General features: G+C 42.2%; 1 protein-coding gene across 1 annotated transcript in view; it reads left to right on the top strand.

Annotated features, from left to right (window-relative positions):
* SEC23A (SEC23 homolog A, COPII component) overlaps window positions 1-23,731 on the top strand; it is a 989,636-nt gene that overhangs the window by 305,083 nt on the left and 660,822 nt on the right. The window contains exon 8 of the mRNA XM_085626924.1: window positions 607-765. Within this exon, the coding sequence (XP_085483050.1) occupies window positions 607-765 (159 nt within the window). The remainder of the gene's footprint in view (window positions 1-606; window positions 766-23,731) is intronic.

Below are 23,731 nucleotides of genomic sequence, written 5' to 3'. Positions count from 1 at the left end.
AAGTAATAACAGTTTTACGAAGTTTCAGTAACTTATATTGCACACCTGCTCACCAAGCTCAAATTTGCAACCAAAAAAAAGTATTATTAATCACATAGGCGGAACCTAATGCATTTGAGAATGCTTGTTTTTTTCTTCCTCAATTCATGAAAATGGATAATTCTGATAAATGTTTGTTCCGTCTGTAGGCTAATATTAAATTATTTCCTACTGATTGTCTGCCATCTAGTGGATACATTCTATGGAACGGAAGATTTGTGCTCCTGTTGAACAACTTTTTTTTCTCGGTTTATATCACAGATCTTTTTAAAGAAATTGCTTTTAATTGTGATGGGTACGCCCCCGGCTCCTGACTACCCCTGTCATAACCAGTATTGTAAGTGGCAAACACTGAAAAGGAATGCACTGACTTTTTGCGATTTACCGTTATTTCATCACAGAAATTGCCCCATCACTTCCTTAAATCTGCAGAAGAAGGGGGTGACCGGGCATATAGAGCCAAGGTGCTAAAAATAAAAAAAAACACGTTGTAAATCTATTATCATGCTTTGCATAAAACACATAGAGTTTAACCTCACATTTTCTGCTTTTTTCTTGTTTAAATAGTGTACCTTTCCCAACACTGGAGCTCGAATAATGATGTTCATTGGAGGACCACCAACTCAGGGGCCTGGCATGGTTGTAGGTGATGAGCTTAAAACACCAATCAGATCATGGCATGACATTGAAAAAGACAATGCCAAATATGTCAAAAAAGGAACTAAGGTAAAATCATATATTATTCTTGATTCCACAAAGTGTAATGAGTATGAATCGTACTTTTTGGCATGCGTCCTGTGAAGTCAAAGGTCCAAAGAACATTATTACTGGTCTGTCAAAGTAAAGCATTTTATTAATAAGTTCCTTTGCATACGGCTGATGCAAGAAAGGCCATTAAAGTGAACCAGAATGTGTTCTTGTAAAATCCTTCGTTATCCAATCACTTTGATTAAAAGTGGGCCATGCTGTATGACAAGCAGTGCTTAATTTGAGCCAGTGGTTTCCGGTGCTCGGCACCGGCACATAATTGTCAATACTAGCGCTGTCTGGGAAATGTAGAGTGGACCCACAACAACAGTTTATTATAAATTCAATAAACATAAAAAATGACTGTTACCTTCTGCCCAAGCCATTCTTATAGCTTTGGGGGCCTGAGCTAGTCCGAATTGTCCCACTTGGAGGAGTGTGATGGTTAGTAGTTGTACTGGTACTGTCGATGGCAGCGCTGACGAAAGCAATGTGTGATGCAATCTGTAGTGGTCTCCTGACGAGAGCCCAGGCACTGATTATTATTATTATTATTATTATTTTACAAACCAAGCAAATATTTATTGTATATTATGTTCTTAATGTATTATGTTCTACATGTTCTTAATGTACTGAGGCGAGCATCCTAAAAACAAGCTCTGGACGCCCTTTATTGGCTGCCAATTGAGAAGAGAATTCTTTTCAAAGCCATGTGTTTCTGTCATAAGAGCCTACAGGGGATAGGCCTACTTGCACAACTTCCTCACCCCTTACAATCCTGGTCGACAGCTAAGATCTACAGGAGGACAGTTACTCAAGATTCCCAGGATAAGGAAAGCGAGAATGGGTGCTCGATCCTTTGGCTATCTAGCAGCCAAGAACTGGAATACACTCCCTCTTCAGCTACGAGGGGAGAAATCTGAACCAGCCTTTCGTAGAGGACTGAAAACCTGGCTTTACAATCTCTAGTCCAGCTATTAACCCACACTTGCTGATGTGCTTCTAGCACGGGGACACACCTTTTGGGGTAACCAGGCGCTCTATAAATGTATTATTATTATTATTAAATGTATTATTATGTTTGATTGTTACATTTTGAGTGACCGATTGTTGAATTGATACCGTGTAGCTCGTTCTGCTACCCAGTGTAGTCCAAGCACTGGATTCACCTGCCGTGGTCAGTGAGCAAGGAGTCGATTGAGCTAAGAAACAAAGAACTAGGTTTTCAGCTAAACGAGCGCAAGTAGAAGCAAGGAACCTTTAAGAGTGTCAGGTGGGATAAATGAGAGAGCGAGAAGGGGAGTACATCTAAAAATGGCTTATTAAGAACAACAGATTCTTGGCATGAAGAGCACAGCGAACGTCATACTGAGACATGAAAATTATGCTCTTGGAGCCAGTTGACGCCAGGCTGGTGAGTGGAAAAAAGAACACTTTATAAGACAAAGCGACAAGCAGGCAGCTGCATTATTTGTGGTCTGAAGTCAAGATGTAAATAGAGAGATTCTCTTGGGTATTCATAGCCACCTAGACCACAATCGTGTCAAGTTCACTCAAAGCATGCAAACAAACTCAACTGAGGGTCTGAAATACCCAAAACAATAGCCGCATATATCTCAAAGACAAAGAAACAAAATCGAATAAAAATTGAATAAAAATTGATGTTGTAGTTTATTAATAACAATATATCCACATATCTGCAATTCTATAATAGGGTTCATACAGACAATCAACATAAAATACAGAAACATAAAAAATATATAAAACATGTATAGTTAGAGAGCAAGGATACGGTGTGAAATCGATATATTCATCACAGAATGGTGTAATTCCAGTGTAAATCAATATATATGTATCACAGGTCTATTCTTAATACAGTAGATCCAAATGTGAGACAGTTTCTGGATTTTAGACCAATTCTGAGTTGTACAGGCGTCAACGCGTTTCGGTGGTAAGTTCTTATTAAGATCCCACCTTCCTCAGGACAAAGATAAAAACTCTCCAATATTTCTAAACAATTTAAAAACCTAATAGAACAATAAAAGAAAAAGCTCATTTAGAACCATCAAAATGATTTATCATATTTTTTTATATAAAAAACTTTGAGAGCAACAATCGTTGTAGTCATACTGCTGTAAATCATCTCAATATATTATTACATACATCGACTAAAGTTAACAATAAAGTTTTTTTTAAAACGGCTTCTATATGATGTGTTACATTGAAAAAACGGGAATCCCGCTACTCTCACACACCTATCGGGCATAAAGCCCCATCTAGTCTTTGTCTATGAGTGCATGCGGCTACCGGTGACGAATCCACCGATTCTCAGATTCATACCCATACCGATCATACAAACTATTTATAGGTTTCTTATACAAGTGCCAGGACATAGAGATGCAAGGGTGCATCAAAGTTGACCAATGAAACCTTGTGTCCATTCATACCACAGTCTTTGTATTGCATGAAGAATAACGGTAATACATACCCCCACTACGGGTGTAGTCCACTTGAAAAGACAGATATATGAATGTTATCTGTTACGTGTATATTCTTAATGAAGTACCTTGAAGTCCCTGTTTGTTGAAACTATAGGGATCTAATAGAAAATATAAAATATAAAAAATATATAGAAAACTATTAGACTCAGTCCTAATATCGACAAAGTTTTGTCTAAATAGAGTCGTAAGGGATTTCCCGCTTACCTCAATTATTGCACGTTAATGCGGAATATAGGGAACTCAGCCCAATAGGATCCGGCCCACTAATTCATAAAAAATTCGCATAAATACTGCAGGATTGCCAATGACCAACGTAGACTCCTCGTTGGAGATATGTTTCAAAAATGCACCTGCAATATTAATTAAATGTCTTATGGTCAACATATCGCGGATATAGATCACAGACCTAATATCATTTGGGATTAATATGGTTCGCTAAATATCTATCTCTGAATATGTGATCCAAAAGGATCCAGAGTATTATAGTATATTGGTCATTATTAATTATATCCAGTCAAGGGAGCTTTTTATCGTCCTCTTTACATATTAGGGAATACAGTTTATGGTGCCCCTCCTACAGGTACAAGAATATGTATAAACATATACCACCCAATATATTTCGAGACCGAGTTGTGAGGCGGAGAATATATCTAACCAAATAAAGAGAAAGCCGTTCTCCCGAAACCCATATTGAGTTTCTACCCGTCCTATATTTACCTTCGTAAAGTGGCGTTGTCTGATCGTAATGCGGCGTTATCTGATCCTCTAGGATGTCGTGCCGTCTCCCCGTATTTCTCGTACCCGGGTGAGTAACCCATGGATCCACTGTTTGTTTGTGGCGTCTTTTATGTGTCGAGAACTCCGGCACAACTATCTGCACCTGAAGTCTTACGTCAGAAGTACGCGACTTTTGATTCTATAGTTAAATCGGCCCGCTTTTCTTAAAGCGGCAACCGCAAAATATATGAACCTAAAGATAGGGTCCACATTTTGTTAACGTTTTGTAAATAATAAAGTTTTGTACTTAACTAATCACCCGAGTGATGGTACAAATACTTAGTTTATCTAAAGGAGTTTAAAACGGCCCCGCTCATTTAATAGCCCCGCTTATCTGAACCCCATAGAGTTTTCGGAGCCAATTCTACATTGTAAAGATATATATGATTGGTTTATTATGTTTTTGTTAAATTTTGTTGACCGCCCAATACCTGATGTTAGATTTATAAAACACATGGAGGAGTATTGTATTTATAGATAATCATAGATTAACCCTAGTTTATCGGTAAGGTGTCTACATTGTAACATCCATCCATGAAAACACTGTATGAGCGGCAGGCATAAATTGAAAGAAAGAATGCCCCACAAATAAATCGATGGCCGGTACATCGGTGAAAATTCATGGGGCAAACCTCAGATCATAGTCATACCTACCATGGGCTTCAGTGCAAAGATGTAATTATGATACCTATCGGTTCATTAGTCTATCAGTCTCATCCAATCTTCTTTGGTGTTCAACCCCGTTCTAATGGTATCTAAAATGGAAATATACCATTGTTCCCGTTTTTTTCGTTTAAGGGTTAAGTCCCCCGATCTCTTATTCCCCTCTATTTTTTCTATGATGAACCAACTAAAGTCCATTTGAGTATGTCCCTCTTTTACAAAATGATTCACCAGGGGGGCATTTTCCTTCTTATTTTTTATAGCAGACTTATGCTCTCCTAGCCTGGTGCGTAATTCCCGAGATGTCTCGCCAACATATCCCAGATTACAGGGACATAGGAGTAAATAAACCAAGTTCTTACTCCTGCAATTGTTCAAAGATTTGGAAGTGAGGGTGTGCTTATTATAGACTACTTCTTTGCCCTGTAGGCACTGACCACACATATTGCAACTGTTACATTTATAGTTGCCAATTGCTTGAGTACCCATCAAGGTACGTTGGTGGATAGAAGAGGTTTCTCTATAAGTATGGACTAACTCCCTCTTTAGATTGTTATTCCGTCTAAAGGCAAACAGGGGTCTATTAATTTTGGTTGATGTTTGGTCATTGAGAATATTCCAACTTGAGTTGATAATGTTCTTTACCTTATTGCTCAGACAGGAATATTGACTCACAAATACCAATTTTTTTACATCCTTAGTCTTTTTGTTCTCTTTATTCTTTCCTTCCAACATACTATCACGATCATAAAATCACGCTCATTTGAGGGAGTGTGTGATCAATTTTTCGGGGTACCCTCTATTCTTCAGTTTATTGCTTAGGACCTCTGAATGTTTGTAAAAATCATCAATAGATGAACAATTCCTCCGTAAACGGAGGAACTGTCCGAAGGGGACGTTATCTTTTTGGGCCTTGGGGTGAAAACTTGAGTAATGCAGTAATGTATTCTTATCTGTAGGTTTGGTGAATAGTTCGACCGCTAGTGTACCCTCGGTTTCTTTAATTCTTAGGTCCAGAAAGGTAACACTCAGATTACTGTACTCCGACGTAAATCTCAGGTTGGGGTCACCCAGGTTTAATCACATAAGGAATTCTTCCAAAATATCAATGGGGCCTTCCCAAATAAAGAAGACATCATCAATGAATCTACTCCACTTAACAATATTTTCAAAAAATGGAGCAGATTCATTGAAAATGTGAGTCTCTTCGAATTTACCCACATATAGGCAGGCCAAGCTTGGGGCACAGGTAGCCCCCATGCTTGTGCCTTTGGTTTGGAGATAAAGATCATCTTTAAACGGAAACAAGTTATGTTTGAGTACCAATTCGGTACAAGCCAAAATGAATTCAGCCTGGGCCCCTCTACATTCGACTGGACCCAGGATGCTGCTGATGACACTTAAAGTAGCATCCTGGGGTATGTTCGTGTAGAGGGCCTCAATGTCTAAGGTGACCAGAAGTTGCGTTTGGTTGTTAAATTTAAAACCTTCAATGGTTGTGATCATGTGGGCAGAATCCTTGATGTAGGATTTCTGTTTTGGAACTAAAGGTTTTAGAAAACTATCCACGTATTTGCTTAGTGGTTCCAAAAGTGAGTTGATACAACTCACAATGGGTCTAAGTGGTGGATTGTGAGCATCCTTGTGGATTTTGGGTAATCCATATATAGCAGGGATTACCGGTTTATCATTATACATAAAGCTGTATTCTTTATCAGAAATCCATCCATTTTCTTTAGCTCTTGTGAGGAGTGTGCTGACCATACCTTTTAGCTCATTCCATTTCTTCATTGGGACTTTACTGTAGTGATCCTGAACGTTAAGGAGGTTCATCACTCTTCTTTCATAGTCAGGGGTGTCAAAAATGACAACCCCCCCACCCTTGTCGGCGGGTTTAATTGTAATGCCCACGTCATTTTTTAAAATTGAGATGGCGTTCCTCTGTTCCCTACTTATATTGTGTGAGGTGGGAGGTTGAGATCTGCACATTTCTTGTATTCTCATTTCCACCACTTGTTCAAAACTTTCCACTTTTTTGTCCACTTGACTAATGAGTGGAGTAAAAGTGGATTTGGGTGTGAGGCCTGAGATATTAATATCTTCTCTTAATTCTTTATCCTCAAAGAACCTGGTTAGTCGAATTTTTCGAAAGAAAGACTTAAGATCCTTCTCTAAATTGAATTTATTAACTTGGGTGGATGGAGCAAAACTAAAACCCTTAGCCAGAATCTCAAGTTCCATTTTTGTCATAGTGCGTTTGGATAAATTAATAATCGGAAAATTCTCATTATTTATCTCCAATATTTGCGATTCCTTGTTTCCAGGAATTCCTCTTGAGGTTGATGCCTCGCATATTGCCCTCTCCCATATCCCCGATTGGTTCTTTGTCCTCTCCTTGAGCGCTGGTCTAAAAAAGAGGAGGTGGACGGGGGGGGTAGCAAAGCCCGAAGTCGAGACAATGTTAGTCATTTGTGCATTTCCTCCATAGTCAGCTCTTTGATAATTTGCACCCTGATTACTCCTACCAATTTCATCATCAGAACCAGATCCAGATGATTGTGAGAATGTAATCCGATTTCTACCACCCCTTTGATAAACTGTTTTTTGTTGGTATGGTCTCTCCCATGTTCCTTCGTTTCTCTGTTGGTAATAGTCCTTTTGTAAATAGGGATAGTTAGCCTCAACATTATATTTTTCAATGTCCCTCCTTAATTTTTTAGTCTTTTTATTGGTTAGGTAGTCACTATATCCATTAATTTCTGTATCTAATTCTTCTAGTTTTTTCTTTGCCTCATCTAGTGCCGAATTATTATGAAGTTCTATTAGTAACTTTTCTATTTCCTGTTTCTCTAGAATAATGACCTCTTGTGCTGTTTCAATAATGAGGAGTAGCCAATCTCTGCTACATCTGTTGGCAATATGTGACCATGTTTCTAAGAATTTTCTGTGTTCAGTGAAAAGGCCAGGTTCATTTCTAATTTGTAAACCTACTGGTATTACCCCAGCCTTTACATATTCCACTAGAAATTCCGCATGTAGTTCGGTTCGTATCAATTTTTTCTTTAAGTTATATAATTTGCCCCATTTGTCGGCATTACTTGAGAAAACAGTCACCTTGTTACTCTGTTTTGTATTAATGATTTTATTAAATTGATCCTCACTGAATCCAAATGTTTTAAATTGATCCATATTATATGTAGAGAAAAAAAAAATCACCCACAGATAAGGGTAAATGGATAGTGTAATAATCCTACAAGAGGAAAAATACGTCTCCCCAACCACTTGGTTGTACTTAATCGTATGTAAAAAATATGGGAGGGACCCCACTGCCCAAGAGACAGGGTACCACAAATATGTAAATAGAGAGATTCTCTTGGGTATTTATAGCCACCTAGACCACAATCGTGTCAAGTTCACTCAAAGCATGCAAACAAACTCAACTGAGGGTCTGAAATACCCAAAACAATAGCCGCATATATCTCAAAGACAAAGAAACAAAATCGAATAAAAATTGATGTTGTAGTTTATTAATAACAATATATCCACATATCTGCAATTCTATAATAGGGTTCATACAGGCAATCAACATAAAATACAGAAACATAAAAAATATATAAAAAATGTATAGTTAGAGAGCAAGGATACGGTGTGAAATCGATATATTCATCACAGAATGGTGTAATTCCAGTGTAAATCAATATATATGTATCATAGGTCTATTCTTAATACAGTAGATCCAAATGTGAGACAGTTTCTGGATTTTAGACCAATTCTGAGTTGTACAGGCGTCGACGCGTTTCGGTGGTAAGTTCTTATTAAGATCCCACCTTCAAGTCAAGATGTCCAGTAAGTGGGGAGACCGAGATAGTAAGCGTTGTAGTAAACCAAAGGGGAAGGAAAAGTGCGTGGCCCGCCATACATTTACTCTTCTGATGTGAATGCAGGAGGATCTGGGAACCTTGAGAAGGAGCAGACTGATGCAGACATAATCACTTGTTAATCAAATAGTGAAGGCAAATAACGCCCCTAAACTCCAATTCTTTGCAGCTAGAGTTGGAAGGACTTTGAAGAACCGTGGACCACCAAGCAAAAGTCCATATAGTCACTAAAAACTAAAACATCAGTTTTGTCTGATTTCGTTTGAATATTTTCCGACAGCCACAATGTGAGTTATGTTGTACAACTGCAGAAGTTCAAGATGATCTTCGCCTTGTTACCATTCAACCCAGTAAGTATTTAGGTGTTGCCCACACAGGCAAACAATTTAAACCTGTGGTACCTACTGAATGATGTCGTGCAGCAGTACAAATGTTAAAGTTGAACAAAGAGAAGAACTTTAAGGGTCACCAAAGTTAAGGGAATTAAAAGGGTGATTTGATGAAGGAAAACTCTATTGCTTGCTTCCAGTCAGTGAGAAGCTGTAGGGACCAGTTCCTACCACTTTGCTACCATCTTGTGGAGCCTATATAAGAGCTTTAGGTGAAAGTATCGAAAGCAGACCAGAGATCTGAGAAGATCAGAGTCATGACTCTGCCATCATCCAAGTTAATATGGATGTTATCAAAAGCTGCCATCAGCGCTGCTTCAGTGCTATAAGCTAGATGAAAACCTGCTTCAGCAGGATCCAAGAAGGCTTATTCTACTGTCCAATAAATATTTTAGACGAGGGTTAAATATGGAATATTAACCAAAAATTCACAAAATCATTCAGGCCCGTGATGATCATTTTGAGTAATGCAGCTTTGATCGCTGGTTTAAGAGTAGGCAGACCAGAACAGAGAGAAATGGAGTATTTGGATTGTGTCAGCTGGTGGGCAGACTTTTAGAGTTGTATTGGGAAATTAGTTCAAAAGGGAGGCAGCTTTGTTAGTGTAGTTAATCACTCCATACACAGAGAGAAGGAGGAAGCTGGTGAGGGCAAAGTCTGAGGTTAGAGTATTGGACAACAAACTGGAAAGGCCCAAAGGAGGAGAATTAGAAAATAAAATGCTTTTGTACTGTTGGAAAGAGAACTTAGCTACACAAGAAGCCACTAAGGAGTTTAGAAATGGTGAATGCTTATTTAGTGAATTTAAGAACCATACATATTGACCCATTTTATTAAGAGCCATGAGCATCAATTAAATCGCTTTATAGGCTTTCATCAAGATGTTTTAAGGGAAGGATCATATTCTTTGCGCCAATGGCATTTTCTAAATTTGCAAGATGTTTTGAGTTTATCCAGTTCTGAGTAGAGCCAAGGAGCAGAAGGACTAACTCCCAAGCAAGTTTTTTTAAAGGGTCTTAAAAAAGTAATAGCTACAGAGATACAGTTGTTAGTCTATTGAAGACCAGTGTAGCGAGTCCTTAGTACCGTAATTTAGGAGGTGAAGGCTTCTAAGAATGCTTAAACCAAGGCCTCCAGCTGATGGCTGCAGGTGGATTAGAATGACCGATGGGAGTGCTCTCATTTAGTATTTACTGGTTATCCAAACAGGCAAGTGTATAAAGGGGATAATTTTGATTGCCTGTGATATTTTGTGACTGCCTAGAAACAAATAACTGGGAAGTTAAAATGTTTGAGTGAACGTGATTTGTTTGTGTTTCGTACACAAGTGCCACGTTTAAAAAAGCCCACCTCGGATGTTTTCAACACAATGCCCATAGTGACGACTGATAATGTCTGCAAGTCCAAATGTAAACAATATTTAGACATTGAAAACATCTGTTGCACTGAGAGTACATAACACGAAGCACAGCTGCACTGCTGAAAATCAAGTGCTTTTAATATTGCATACATGCATGTTGGAGGCACTTGGAGAAAAACCTTACCAGAGAGAAGAGCTGCGCTTGTCCGAAGATGTAAACCTTTGCATCTAGACTTGGAGGTATGGGGTCCCCCTGACAAAGCCCAGAGGTCTTTTATTTTTATAATAACAGGGATGTGGAATTCCTATAGCCCACGCGGGACATATTGTTTGGGGTCAAGGGCAATACGTTTTCATGTGTATTTTGTCCTTGGGACAAGTAGGCCCAACCCCCTACAGGACAACCCCTTTGGCTGCCAGTTTACAGTACCACATTATGTATCCAGAAAGGGCAATGTCTGTAGTTGAGGTAATATTTGTGTACATGTGTTAATGCTGTTCAAGCTTATATTTATAGGTTCATTAATGTAAAGCCTTTATTATTAGGGTGAGCACTTAAAGTAAATGTTGTAAGATCGGCCTGCACAACTGACGGTGGTTCCAGTATAAATGTGTACACACGTTTTCAAAGTTTAGTAATATGAGGCTATGTATAATGCTTCCAGAATGCTCTCTGATTATATGCAAATATTTGCAGAAGCCTAAAAGCAAGAGTGATGATTCTTTGCTTGCCAAATAAAATGTTCACAAAAAAAATGCAAGTAGGAAAAAAAACATTTTGCTAAACTACTGTAAGATTTTAGGTTCCATATCTTTGCAGCATAATTTAGGAACATGTTGATGAATGCTTGTATTTCCCAAAAATATTCATAATGGAAAATCAGTGTAACCAGTTTAAATACGATTATGGGAAACAAAAATAAACAAGAATTGGCAAAGCCAGTAGGTCTGAAATTGGTTGTCAGCCTTTTGGTTTGGTCAACGCTGGACTTTTTTTTGCATGGTTTTTGTAAAACCTTATCGGTGTCGGAGTTGCTGGGCCCTCACCATTTTAACAAGCATTGGCAAAAGCAAAACGAGTTTGGTCTCAAAAAGCAAACATTGCCATAGCAGTTCCGGGCACTGAACAAAACTACTTTGTGTGCCAATATGCTCCTTGTAAAAGAGCTAAATACTGTCACTTACGGTGAGGTCAGCTGTTAGACCAAGAGAAACAAAGAGAGAGAGAGAGAGAGACAGTTTTATTGAACACAAAAGGTCATGGTTAATGCCAGGCCTATTTAGAGACCCAATTATTAAAGAAAGTCTCAAAAGTGCATCCATGGTATATATCCTTGAATTAAGTGCATATATATATATATATTTATATATATGTATGTATATATATATATATTTTACGTGAATTTACAGAAGTCGGCCAAGAAATAGTACTCCTAGAAAATATTTGTGTATTGCATATTACCATGAGCAAATGTACATGTGTAGATTACCTCATGTGAAAATCTGACTGTTTCAGGTTCACTTTTCCGCCAACCACTTTTTTTCCAACCCTGGAAGAAGTTTTACGTCTGCCACTTTCAGGAGTACATTTCCAAACTTTTTCAGTATTGGAAAAGATTAGGAAAGAGTTGGTCAAAACCCCTAAAACACATGCAAGTTGGTAGGTTTGCACAGACTCAAAAGGGGATTCCAACCCTTGAACTGTTGCTTACCACTACCTTCAGCCCCAGTATGTAGACCTTCAGAAAAGTAGCAACATAAGGGAATTGGTAGTATTCAAACCCTACTATGGTACGAGAGGCTATATCAGAACTCTTATAGAAGACTGCTGCCGTAATTTGTCGCCGCATTACATGGCACAAAAGGGACAAGTGGATTTTGTTACAGGACAAGTAGATTCATGAAGCAACCTGCCCCATGGACAAGTAGATATTTTATTAAATTCCACACCCCTGAATAAACTAGTTCCTAGCACGGTGAGGGTGGCAAGGCACAGTAGGCCGTTTCCCACCAGCTTTATAAAATGATATCCCTGTTCATATTCAATGGAATTGTAACAATGCTCACTATATTGTGTTTATGCATTCTGCTGTTAGTAATGGCATGTGTACTGCATTTTAGAGCATGTTAGTTAAAATAAACTTTTTAAACTATACCTTGTCTCTGATTACTCATGTTGTGGACAAGAATGAATGAGTGAGCGAAAGAGTGTTCTTGCTCCCGCGATTCCTGAGAGAGTCGGAGTTACATGTTCTGGGTTGTCTGATCATTGGTCAAATATGAGAATAAGGTACCCCCTAGTTTAATTTGAGGTCCAAGAGGAGGGGGAAAGAGATGGCCAAAAACTATGAGACCTCTAGCAGACCTAGATTTCTTTCAAGAATAGCCTATAGCTTATACACGCCCCACAAGAAAACAGCTTTTTCTTTCTACAAAGGAATCACAAGCTTGTGTATCACAAACGCTGCTGACGCCACGCTGTTACTACAGTATTGGAACTTTCATAGATTCCCATGCTCGTATCATTCCCGTCGTCGGTATGGGAGTCCCCGGTATACATAAAATAGCAATAGAAACCATTACCAAAACAGAACCTAGGCCTAGGCCCATTCTTGTTTTTCAACCTATCCACCTCTTTTTGTAAAAGAGCCCCAAAAAAAAGAACAACCAATCAGGTTAGCCTCACCAACTAGAACCCTCCTGAGAGAAGCTCAGAACCTTAGATGTTCTACCGCACGTTGTGCAAGGGAGCTCTGCTCTGCTCAGTTTTTGTCCTAGAACTTGGATTCTAACAACTTTTTCAGCAGTTTTTTCTTCAGACTGTAAGATATACTGCACTTTTTCTCCCAAGACTTTGCGTGATCGTGAAGGGCGTCTTTTGACCTGGCTCCAGAAGCTGAAATCAAGAAAGGAGCCAGTGTCCAGTGACACCGACGAAACATCTTCTGCGACCTCTTCCAGAAGGTCTGTAAAAAGGGGAAGAGCTTCTCCTTCACCTTCTGATAAACGCCCTGTTAAGGCCTTGAAAAAGACCTCTGATAGGTCTGAAGGGCTTAGTCCTGTTGAATCTCCTCACCAAGGTGTAAAGGAGAGGGAAGGACTATCAAAAGAAGTAAGTTCTGAGAGGAAATCCAGTTCTGTTCCTCCAACGTCTCCTCCTGCGGCTTCAAAGACCTTCAAAAAGCCATCATCATTGACTTCTGAGGTGAAATCATCAAAAAAGACTTGATTCCGTCGACGAAAAAGCCTATGGTACAGGTTTGTTCATCTTTCACCCTGTCGACGGGCTCGTCGACGGTGGTTTCCTCGTCACCAGTACTGACACAGGGCGCTATGTCGACGAGTTCAACGCCGGTGGTATTTGTATCGTCGACGATGGTGTCGACGAGGACGTTGAGGAAGATGATGACATAGACGACGACTGCGTCGACGACAGCTGCGTCGACGACAGTGATTTCTTCGTCGACGATCCTTTCTTCAACGTCGATAGTCCCGTCGACAACGTCGTTGATGGAGGAAAAAATTTCGATTTTGCTCCAGAAACGTCAAATCACACCGGAGATGACTTCGCCAAGGAGGGTGACTCCTTTACCTCCTGCACTTCTCCTCGAAGGAATCGGATGAGGAGCAGGGACCTTTTGGCTATGCTAATAGTCCTTCTCAGCTACATGTCAAATGCCAGGACACGGATTCTGAAGGGGAGTTTGAGGATTTTGAGCAGTATGGTCCTCCCTCTCAATATCAATGAGACTATCTTCAGGAGATGGTCCAAATACTCTCCTCCTTGCTAACAGACTTACAAGCTATGCTTTTGGATTACAGGAAAAGATTTGCAACACAGCCTCCTGTTCCAGTAGGAGTGCCGGTTACTGCTGTTCCTCCTGATCGTCCCGTGGCCTCTCAAGTACCACAGCCTCAGCCAATGCTGTAAGTGCAGGACGTTCCACCTGTTGCGCCTCCCGTCCAGGATGACACCTCTGACGACGACCAAGGCAATGTCACAATCCCGGATCCAGATGTAGAGTGGGATGACTGTTATTCCGGATCCAGCTTCTCCTGCTCCAGGACCTGTTGATCCCCCCCGGTGGATATAGGGGGTTTTCATAACATGATGGAGAGGGCCGCTAAAAGGTTCGACCTGCAAATGACCAAGTTTGAATCTGAGTGCTTCCTTTACGATTTTAAGGAACCTTATAAGAAATCGGTCCGGTCAATTCCAATTGTGGACCATGTTTGGGAGGAAGGTTTAAAGGCAATGCAAAATCCAGCCACGGTCATTCCAGTTTTACCTCGTCTGGAGAAGAAATATAAGGCTCCGGAGGGTAGCCCAGTCTGTTTAACTAGCCAGCTTAAACCGGACTCTGTCATCTCGCAGGCCGCTCAGAGGAAATCTAGAAATCCTTCAGCTCCCCTTACCACTCCTCCAGATAAAGAAAGCAGGCGTCTAGATAATGTGGGCAAAAAATGTTCTTCTTTGTCCAGCCTGCTGGTCAGAGGAGCTAATTCTTTGGCTATACTTGGACGATACGATCGCCAGATGTGGTGCGACCTGTCCCCCTATCTTGATCAGTTGCCGGAATAAGGAAAGAAAGAAGCTAAAAAGATTCTCCAGGAAGGAGAGATAACATTGGCAGAAATCATTGATTGCGCAATGGATATTGTAACGTCTGCCTTACGCTCCTTCGCTGGAGCGGCTATCCTTCGCCGACCGGGCTGGTTGCGGGCCTCTTGGTTCCGCCCGGAAGTCCAGAATAAAATCTTGGATCTGCCTTTTGATGGGGAAGCGTTGTTTGGAAAACATATAGATGATGTGCTCCAAGATATTAAGAAGGATCCAGAAACAGCAAAATCCTCAGGGACTCTGCAGTACCGCAAGTTCCCGTTCAGAGTAGCGAGGGGAAGAGGTAACTCTTCATATAGGGGAGGTTACCAACAACAACGGTACTCCTTGTACGGTTCCCAGTCTCAATCCTACAAGCCGAATTATAACCAACGGCAGAATCAATCTTCTTCTTTCTCTCGCTCGAACAATAGAGGAAGGTAGGGTCGCCAGGGCAGAGACAACTCTAAGCGCCAATAGCGGCTTGGTGGCTCTGACTACTGCCCCCTCTCCTCCTGTGTCATCAGTGGGAGGCAGAGTTTCATATTTCCTCCACAACTGTCAACAAATAACATCAGACCGTTGGGTATTAAACATCATTCGTTGTGGCCATACCCTGGAGTTTGTCCAACCACCTCCATCCAAGCCCCCTCGTGCCACGATATCGAAACAACATCTCCGTCTGCTACGGTTAGAGGTCCATCAAATGCTCCTCAAAGGAGCTATAGAACCGGTCCCTATCTCTCAAAGGGGAAAGGGGTTTTACTCCGGGTTCTTCCTGATCCGGAAGACGATAGAAAAGTGGCGCCCTATACTAGATCTGAGGGAGCTCAACACCTATCTCATCAAACCATCCTTTCGGATGGTTTCTCTACAAGACATCCTTCGACTTCTCAACTCAGGGGATTTCATGGCCACTCTGGATCTAGAGGACGCTTATTTTCACATACCCATTCAACCAGCTCACAGGAGGTTTCTACGCTTCACAGTAGCCAAGAGCCATTTTCAATTCAGGGTTCTTCCCTTTGGACTGCGATCTGCTCCTCGCATCTTCACAAAGGTATTGGCTCCGGTAGCAGCCTTTCTCCGGAAACAAAAGCTTCAGGTCTTCCCTTACCTGGGTGACTGGTTGCTAAAAGCTCCTACCAAACAGGCAGCAGAGGAAACAGTCATGACGTGTACACACCTGTTTGCCAATCTTGGTCTAACAATCAACGAACAGAAGTCTTCTCTCAGTTCATCAAGGACAGCCAGATTTCTGAGATCCCTTCTAACACATCCGTAAACAAGGCTTTCCCGACCTTGGAGAGGCAAGAGAAGCTGAGGTCCGTGGCTTCCTGACTGTTAACAAGAAGGTCACTTTAAATTTGCCTCTGCAAGTCCCTGCTGGATTCCATCTCCGCATGCATACCCCTGTTTCCTCACTGCAGATTAAGAACGCGTCCACTCCAAGAAGAGTTAGACTTGCAGTGGCGCCAAGTCGACGGATCCTTCGACGACAAGATCTCACTGACCGAGGCCATGAAAGAGGCCGCATCATGGTGGATGACCAAAGAAAACATTTCTCAAGGTCTGTCTTTCAGGCTAGCCCTGGATCCACACATAATAACTACGGACGCCTCTCTCGAAGGCTGGGGAGTGGTGTTACAAGATCTTCATGTAAGCGGCCGGTGGCTGCCTCAGCAGCGTCTGTTGCATATCAATCTGCTGCATATCAGTCTGCTGGAGCTCAGGGCGATTCGCCTAGCCTTGCAACCCTTTCTTCCACGAATTCAACAGTCGACAGTTCTTATACGTACGGACAACACGACGGCCATGCATTATATAAACAAAGAAGGAGGCACCAGATCTCGACTGTTGTCGCAAGAAGCCCAAGCAATCTGGGAGTGGGCAATTCAGCAAGAAATATCACTCCGAGCGGAACATCTTCCAGGTGTCCTCAACAAAGCAGCGGACACTCTCAGCAGACTGAAGTCCAGTTCCCACTTGTGGCTGACAGACAACTTCACTCTTCGGAAGGTTTTTCACAGATGGGGCACACCTTCCATAGATCTCTTTGCCACTCCGGAGAACAGGAAATGCCGGTTCTATGCAAGCAGGATTCACCTTCTGGGATCGTTGGGGAATGCGCTTTCGATGGCCTGGTCAGGCGCATTTGTTTACGCTTTTTCCCCCATTCCTCTGATCCCTAGACTTCTCAGGAAGCTCAAAGCAGAACCGTGCAGGATGATTCTGATAGCCCCTGCGTGACCTAGACAGTTTTGGTTCACAGAGCTTCACCTTCTCTCCCTGGACCTTACTCTGCCCTCGCAGCCGATTCCTGCGCTGCTGACGATGTCCCAGGGCCAAGTCTGGCATCCGGATCCTCAGTCACATCAGCTCTCAGCATGGCTCCTGAGCAGCAAGAATTTCTTGGTCTGAATCTCTCAGCAGAATGTAAAGAGGTACTTTATTTCTCAGGCAAGAGCCCCAAGTACGAATAAGACTTACAGATTAAAATGGAAGCATTTTTGTATCTGGTGTCAAAACAATGGGCTCCATCCTTTTGAATCAGAGCAGCATGAAGTTCTTCCACACATTCTATCATTAGCAAAAGCGGGTCTGGCTCACTCTTCTATCAAGGTGCATCTGGCGTCAATTTCTCGCTTCAGATGCACGTCTTCAGGCCCTTCCCTCTGGTCGGCAAGGAAAACAGTTTCTCAAGGGACTTTTCAGAGTTTTTCCTCCAATCAAGCCTCCTCCTCCTCTTTGGCATCTGAACTTCGTTCTCACCCAGCTTATGAAGCCTCCTTTTGAACCGATTCACAAAGCAGAGTTGAAATTCCTCTCCTGGAAGGTAGCGCTTCTTCTAGCTTTGACTTCTGCGAGGTGTGTGGGAGAAATGCAGGCTCTCACCATTCAGGAACCCTTTCTACAGTTCAAATGAGGAACAGTGGTACTACGTACTAACCTAAAATTCATTCCTAAAGTTCCTTCGGACTTTCATTTGAATGAGCCGGTAATTCTTAAGACTTTTTTCCCTCAACCGGCTACTACAGCAGAGAAAGCTCTTCACTCTCTGGACATTCAGAGGTGCTTAAAGTTCTATCTTCAACGAACTAAAGACTTCAGAAAGTCTTTTCAAATGTTTGTGTCTTTTAGTGACCCTCATAAGGGATTTCCCCTTTCCAAGCAGGGGATCGCTCGTTGGATCACTAATGCTATCCAATATTGTCACAAGGCAGCGGGCAAGCCCCTGGAAGGGCGAGTCCGTGCTCATTCCACGAGGGCGATGTCTTCTTCTACAGCCCGCTTTGCTGGTGTTCCTATCCGGGAGATCTGCCATGCAGCGACCTGGAGCAGTACACAAACGTTTACAAAGCATTACTGCCTGGATTCTGCGACGCAGAGTGACACAGCAGTCGGCCAAGCAGTCCTGAGGAACCTCTTTCACTAGCGGTGAGCTTTCCCTTTCATTCCTCCTTCCATGTTACTGTTTTATCAACTCTAGCACATTTTTTAACCTTATGTATTTATGTTTCTGAAATTTCTACGTATGTTGTTGACCATTGAGAATGTCTTCTTGATTTGTTTACTATGGATTTGTTCCTAGTTTGAAATTGGTAATGGTTCCGAAAGATGAGCTACTCTGATACAAGCATGGGAATCTATGAAAGTTCCAATACTGGAGTAAGAAAATCAGTTACTTACCTGTAACTTTGGTTCTCCAGTATTGGAAACTTTCATAGATTCCGAAGCGACCCAACCGCCTCCCCTGGGAAAGCTCAGCCTCTACCATCTTCAGTGGTTTGGTTACACAACGGCTACGAATATCTTAGGTTCTGAGCTTCTCTCAGGAGGGTTCTAGGGGGTGAGGCTAATCTGATTGATTGGTTCTTTTTTTTTTTGGTCTCTTTTACAAAAAGAGGTGGATAGGTTGCAAAACAAGAATGGGCCTAGGCCTAGGTTCTGTTTTGGTAATGGTTTCTTTTGCTATTTTATGTATACCGGGGACTCCCATTCCGACGACGGGGAATGATACAAGCATGGGAATCTATGAAAGTTTCCAATACTGGAGAACCAAAGTTACAGGTAAGTAACTTGTTTTCTTATTTTAAAGCTGTTACTCAGATACGTACATTGGAATATACAAGTACTTGGACCAATACGGAGGCCTGGTTTTAAACTATGCTCTATGGAATGATTCCTGGCGCTTTGCGCTTTTCGAACAAATGACCGAGGGGTGTATACCTGCAAAATTAATGGTCACGTGTGCATCTTTATCCTCATTGTGAGTATCAAGAGAAGTATTTTCCGGTTTCCTAAAGTGGCCCATTTGATGATTAGAGCCATCAGCTAGGATTGAATATAAGTCTTCTCAGATACCCCTGCTCCTATTTATAATATTATAACTGTACAATCTAAATATTGGTGCTGATGAAGGTGGTAAAAAGAATGGTTGTCCCACCGAAACGTACGCCGACCACTGACCTTTGGGAATCCGTCCAGTGAGATACATATAGGAAAAGAGACAGATGGGATGTTCTCATACAACAATGAAATAACTCAGTGATTTCTATACAGTGTCGAAACTGATGGAATGTTTCTATATTACAAATGAAATGATTTATTGATCTTATACACTGTCGGATCCCATTTGTGTCGCAAAATTGTACTTTTAACTCACTTTTTGTATGTCAGGTTGAATGATTGGTATGATGTGGAGTGTGTATGCTGCATTTTTAGTATGAGTATGCTGGGGTAAGGTATCCACAAAGAATTGACATGTTTTTGATCTCAAATGTATATATTTATGTTAAATTCTGTTTAATTAGTTTCATTATGTAACTTTGTAATTTGTGAACCCGGCACTTCTATAAATGAATTCTCACTCTTTGAAAATGAAAAATAAAAAATGTTTTTCCAATAAAAATAGCTATTTCTAAATGATTCCTTTGTAGAAAGAAAAAGCTGTTTTCTTGTGGGGGCGTGTATAAACTATAGGCTATTCTTAAAAGAAATATAGGTCTGCTAGAGGTCTCTCATAGTTTTTGTCTAATCATTGGTAGCTTTGCTGTAGTATGGAGAACGAATGAGACACTATAGCTAGTCGGATTTTGGGCACTAAGGTGGGTAGTTAGTACACCTCTATACACCGAGGTCCTGATTTCCTGCGCATAGTTCTGTATATGTGCAGAATCCCTGCAACAGAGAAGAACATAGGATTGTATTCCCTGTACTACATGGTCCCCAAAAAGGATTGAGTCATGGATCTATCCTGGACATCTGTCTTCTGAACCAGCTCATATGACAGGACAGGTTGAAGATTCTGTCACTGTTCCAGACCCTGTTGGCATTTAACTTTGGATATTGGTTGGTGTGCCTAGAACTCCAGGATACCTACTTTCATCTTTAAATTCTCCCCACCCACAGGCACTACTTGAGGTTCACAGTGGGGTCCCAACACTTTCATTTCGGGGTCTTTCAGTTCAGACTGCCGCAAGCCATTAATGCCTTTACAAACGTGAAAACAGTCCGGTAATCTTAGCTGCAAAGGTCGGGAGTGCGTGTATTTCTGTACTTTGACGACTGGCTATTGAAGTCGCTGGTCCAAGAACGTCCCTAGCTGAGGATGACTCTACTTCACGACCTGGGTTTTATCATCAACGTCCTGAATTCTCACCTCATCCATACACAGTGGCAAACTTTTATTAGGGTGGTGCTCAACACAACCCTTATGAAGGCCTCCCACCGCCTTTAGAAGATTGTGGGCATTTGTGCAATGATTCCAATATACCTGACTTGAATCCCTGTCCTGCAGTTTTGTGCCTGTTGGGTCTTATGCCCTTTTGCACCCTGTAGGTGGCTCACAACAAATGGTGGATGAGAGCCCTCCTGTGGTGTCTAAGGAGCTGGTGGCTGAAACACCATGGAAGTCTCTCTGCTCAGGTGTGGGTTTTCCAGTCAGGTCATTGGGATCTTCTCTGGTGGATGGACCCCCTCCCGGCTTCTGAAGGGTTGCCTACTCAGCTTCCTGCTAGCCCAGGCTACTCTAGTCATAGATACCCCCTTGTTAGGCTGAGGAGCTCATCTGGGCTTCACCGCAGGGCTGGCACTTTGGTCCATGTTGAAGCAGTACCTGCATTCAAATATGCTGTTGCTTCAGATGGACCGTCTTCTCTTTTCCATCTCAGGAAAAAATTACTGATTCTCTTTGCAACTCCACCACAGTCAGTTATGTATCCGACATGTCAGTGTGAGGCCAGGACTCTGTTGGAAAGTAATTCACATGTGGAAGTGGGGACAGTGATTGGTAATCTTCCCAGTAGCAGCTCACCTAGCAGGCTGTCTCAGTGTGAAGGTGGATGCTCACAGTTGCTTCACACTGGAGGACCACAGGTGGGAGCTATACCCTGAGGTGGTGGAGGTGTTTTTTCCTAGTTTGGATTTTTATTTGCAGTCTAGAACAAGAAGTGTCCTTGGTTGTCCTCATTGTGCCTAAACTTCCATCTGAATGGTTCCCTGGGGAATGCCTTACTGTTCAGCTGGTCTCAGGGCTTGATGTGCATTCCAGCTATCATGCTTCTTTCAAAAGTATAGAGCGGAATGCAGGAGAATGTGGTACAACTGATTATGATCGCCCCAGACTAGGTAAGGAGATTCTGGTATCCTGATCCGTTGGCATTCAGCAATAGGCCACTACATCCTTTCCAGAGCTGCTTAGACCTGCTCTCACAGCAGGATGGCCGGGTCCTCTACCCCATTGCCCAAACGCTAATGTTGCACATGTGGGGATTGAGCTGTGCTAGTTTTGTTGCTTTGCCTTCCTGATGAGGTTGCAGATGTTATCTTGGTAGCCAGGAAGTTTGCTAATAAATCAGTCTTTGCAGATCACTAGACATAGTTTGTTCAGTAGTGCTAGCCGGAAGGCATCAATCAATTTAAGTGTCCACTATCATTTTGAAATTTGTGTTATTCCTTTCTCAGTAGGGTCTAGGGTTGGTTACAGTAAAGGTCTATTTACAGCTGTGTCTGATTTCATGTGTCAGTCCCATCAACTGTCCCTGTTTGGATCACCATTAGTGGCAGGGTTTCTAAAATGTTTGCTTTACTTGTTTCCTGTCAGTCTGTTTATTGTTCTTCAGTGTCCTGTTCAACTTCTTCCCTTGAAGACCGTTTTATATCTAGGTCTGCTAAGCCCTTGCAAAGAAAGACCCTGCAAAGGGCATTGGTGTTAATTTTATCAGTGCCATCGCTGCTTCCATGGCTCTTTCCCTGTTGTGTTCCTGTTGCCAACATCTACAAAGCAACTATGTATACTTTGCATACTTTGGCGAAGCACTGTTGCCTGATGCCTCATGGATATGTGACCTCTGCTTTAATCCAGCTGTGTTGCAGGATGATTTTCTTGGTTAACCAACACTATTCTTCCCCACTTCCCAGGCAGGTACTGCTTTGGGATTCCTTCATTTGGGTGGTGGGAGGCGGACTGTGAGAACGTTTATCCATCGGCAGAAAGTTATCTTCAGTAAAAACAATTTTGGTAGATACAACTCTTTTCACTGTTAATGAAAGGTGGTAGACAGAGTCAACAGATCAGTGACATCTGGGTATCTGGTGCTGATACAAATTCATTTTCCATCCTGTTAGAAAACCGGGCAACCGGGTTAGCAGTCACCCGGCCTTTCCACGCATAAGGGGTAGCTTGGCTCGAGCGGTCGGGGGTCAGGCACCGTGTTAAGCGTACGTCACACCCTCACAATAACCATGCGTTCATCCGTTCCAAAAACGACTCTACACCGTAAAAATTTATGAAAGAATCTCTTTGTGTTTATCTTAATTTTCTCTTAGTTGCAGGGTTATGTCACAAATACAATACAAAAGGATTTTCTTCAGAAATAGCAGGTCAATTAAATAATAACACTTTACAGGTGCAATAAATAGGATTAGGTCATAAATACACAAGGAATAAATAGAGGTGCGATAAATACATAGGGCAAATAAATACTGTCAGACAATAAATACCAGGCAGGAATAAATACAGTCAGACAATAAATAACACTCCTTCAATGAATAATATAAGCAGTCAAACAATTGCAAATCAGATCACATTTATGAGGTAGATTGATTTTACCATGCCCAAGTACAGCTTGTGGTCACTGGGGTGGCCTGGGGATGTCCCACCTAGTGTGGTCAAGGCTGGGGCCTAAGCTGAGGTAAAATGAGGGTAACCTAAGGTTCTGGCTCTCCAACTACACAGTCCCTCACACAGGTCCCTGCACCAGTCTCAGTTCACCCCCCCTAGCACTCTCAGGTTGGTCCTAACACCCCTCTAGCCCCTAGAATGGTCTTTTATGGCTCCACAGGGCCTCAGATGCCCTTTCTACCACTTACTGCCCTTTTCTCGGTGTTCGGCTCCGCTCGGCGCCGGGTCGACGTCGATGGGCGGCTCCGGTTCGATGACGAGTCGATCGGTTCCACTCGACGCCGTGTCGATGCCGTCGGCCGGTTCCGGTTCGATGTCGCTGGGCGGCCTCGGCTCGATGTCGGGTTCCGGCGCCACAGGGTCACGGTCTCCCCGCTTACGGGCGACTCCGGAGTGCGACCTCCACTCCCGACCTCCGTCGGCTCCACTTCGGGTTACGGCGACTCCGGAGTGCGATCTCCACTCCCGACCTCCTGCGTGCTTTACTTCAGCTTCCGGCGACTCCGGAGGGCGGACTTCACTCCCCCGTCGACGCCTCACCTCGACCTCAGGTGACTTCTACTTGACCTCCGGTGTCTCTCCACGACCTCCG

The sequence above is a fragment of the Triturus cristatus genome, chromosome 9 (assembly GCF_964204655.1).
Source record: "Triturus cristatus chromosome 9, aTriCri1.1, whole genome shotgun sequence".
NCBI classification, from domain to species: domain Eukaryota; kingdom Metazoa; phylum Chordata; class Amphibia; order Caudata; family Salamandridae; genus Triturus; species Triturus cristatus.
The sequence above is the reverse complement of the archived record's forward strand: the minus strand, read 5'-3'. Positions and strand labels throughout refer to the sequence as shown.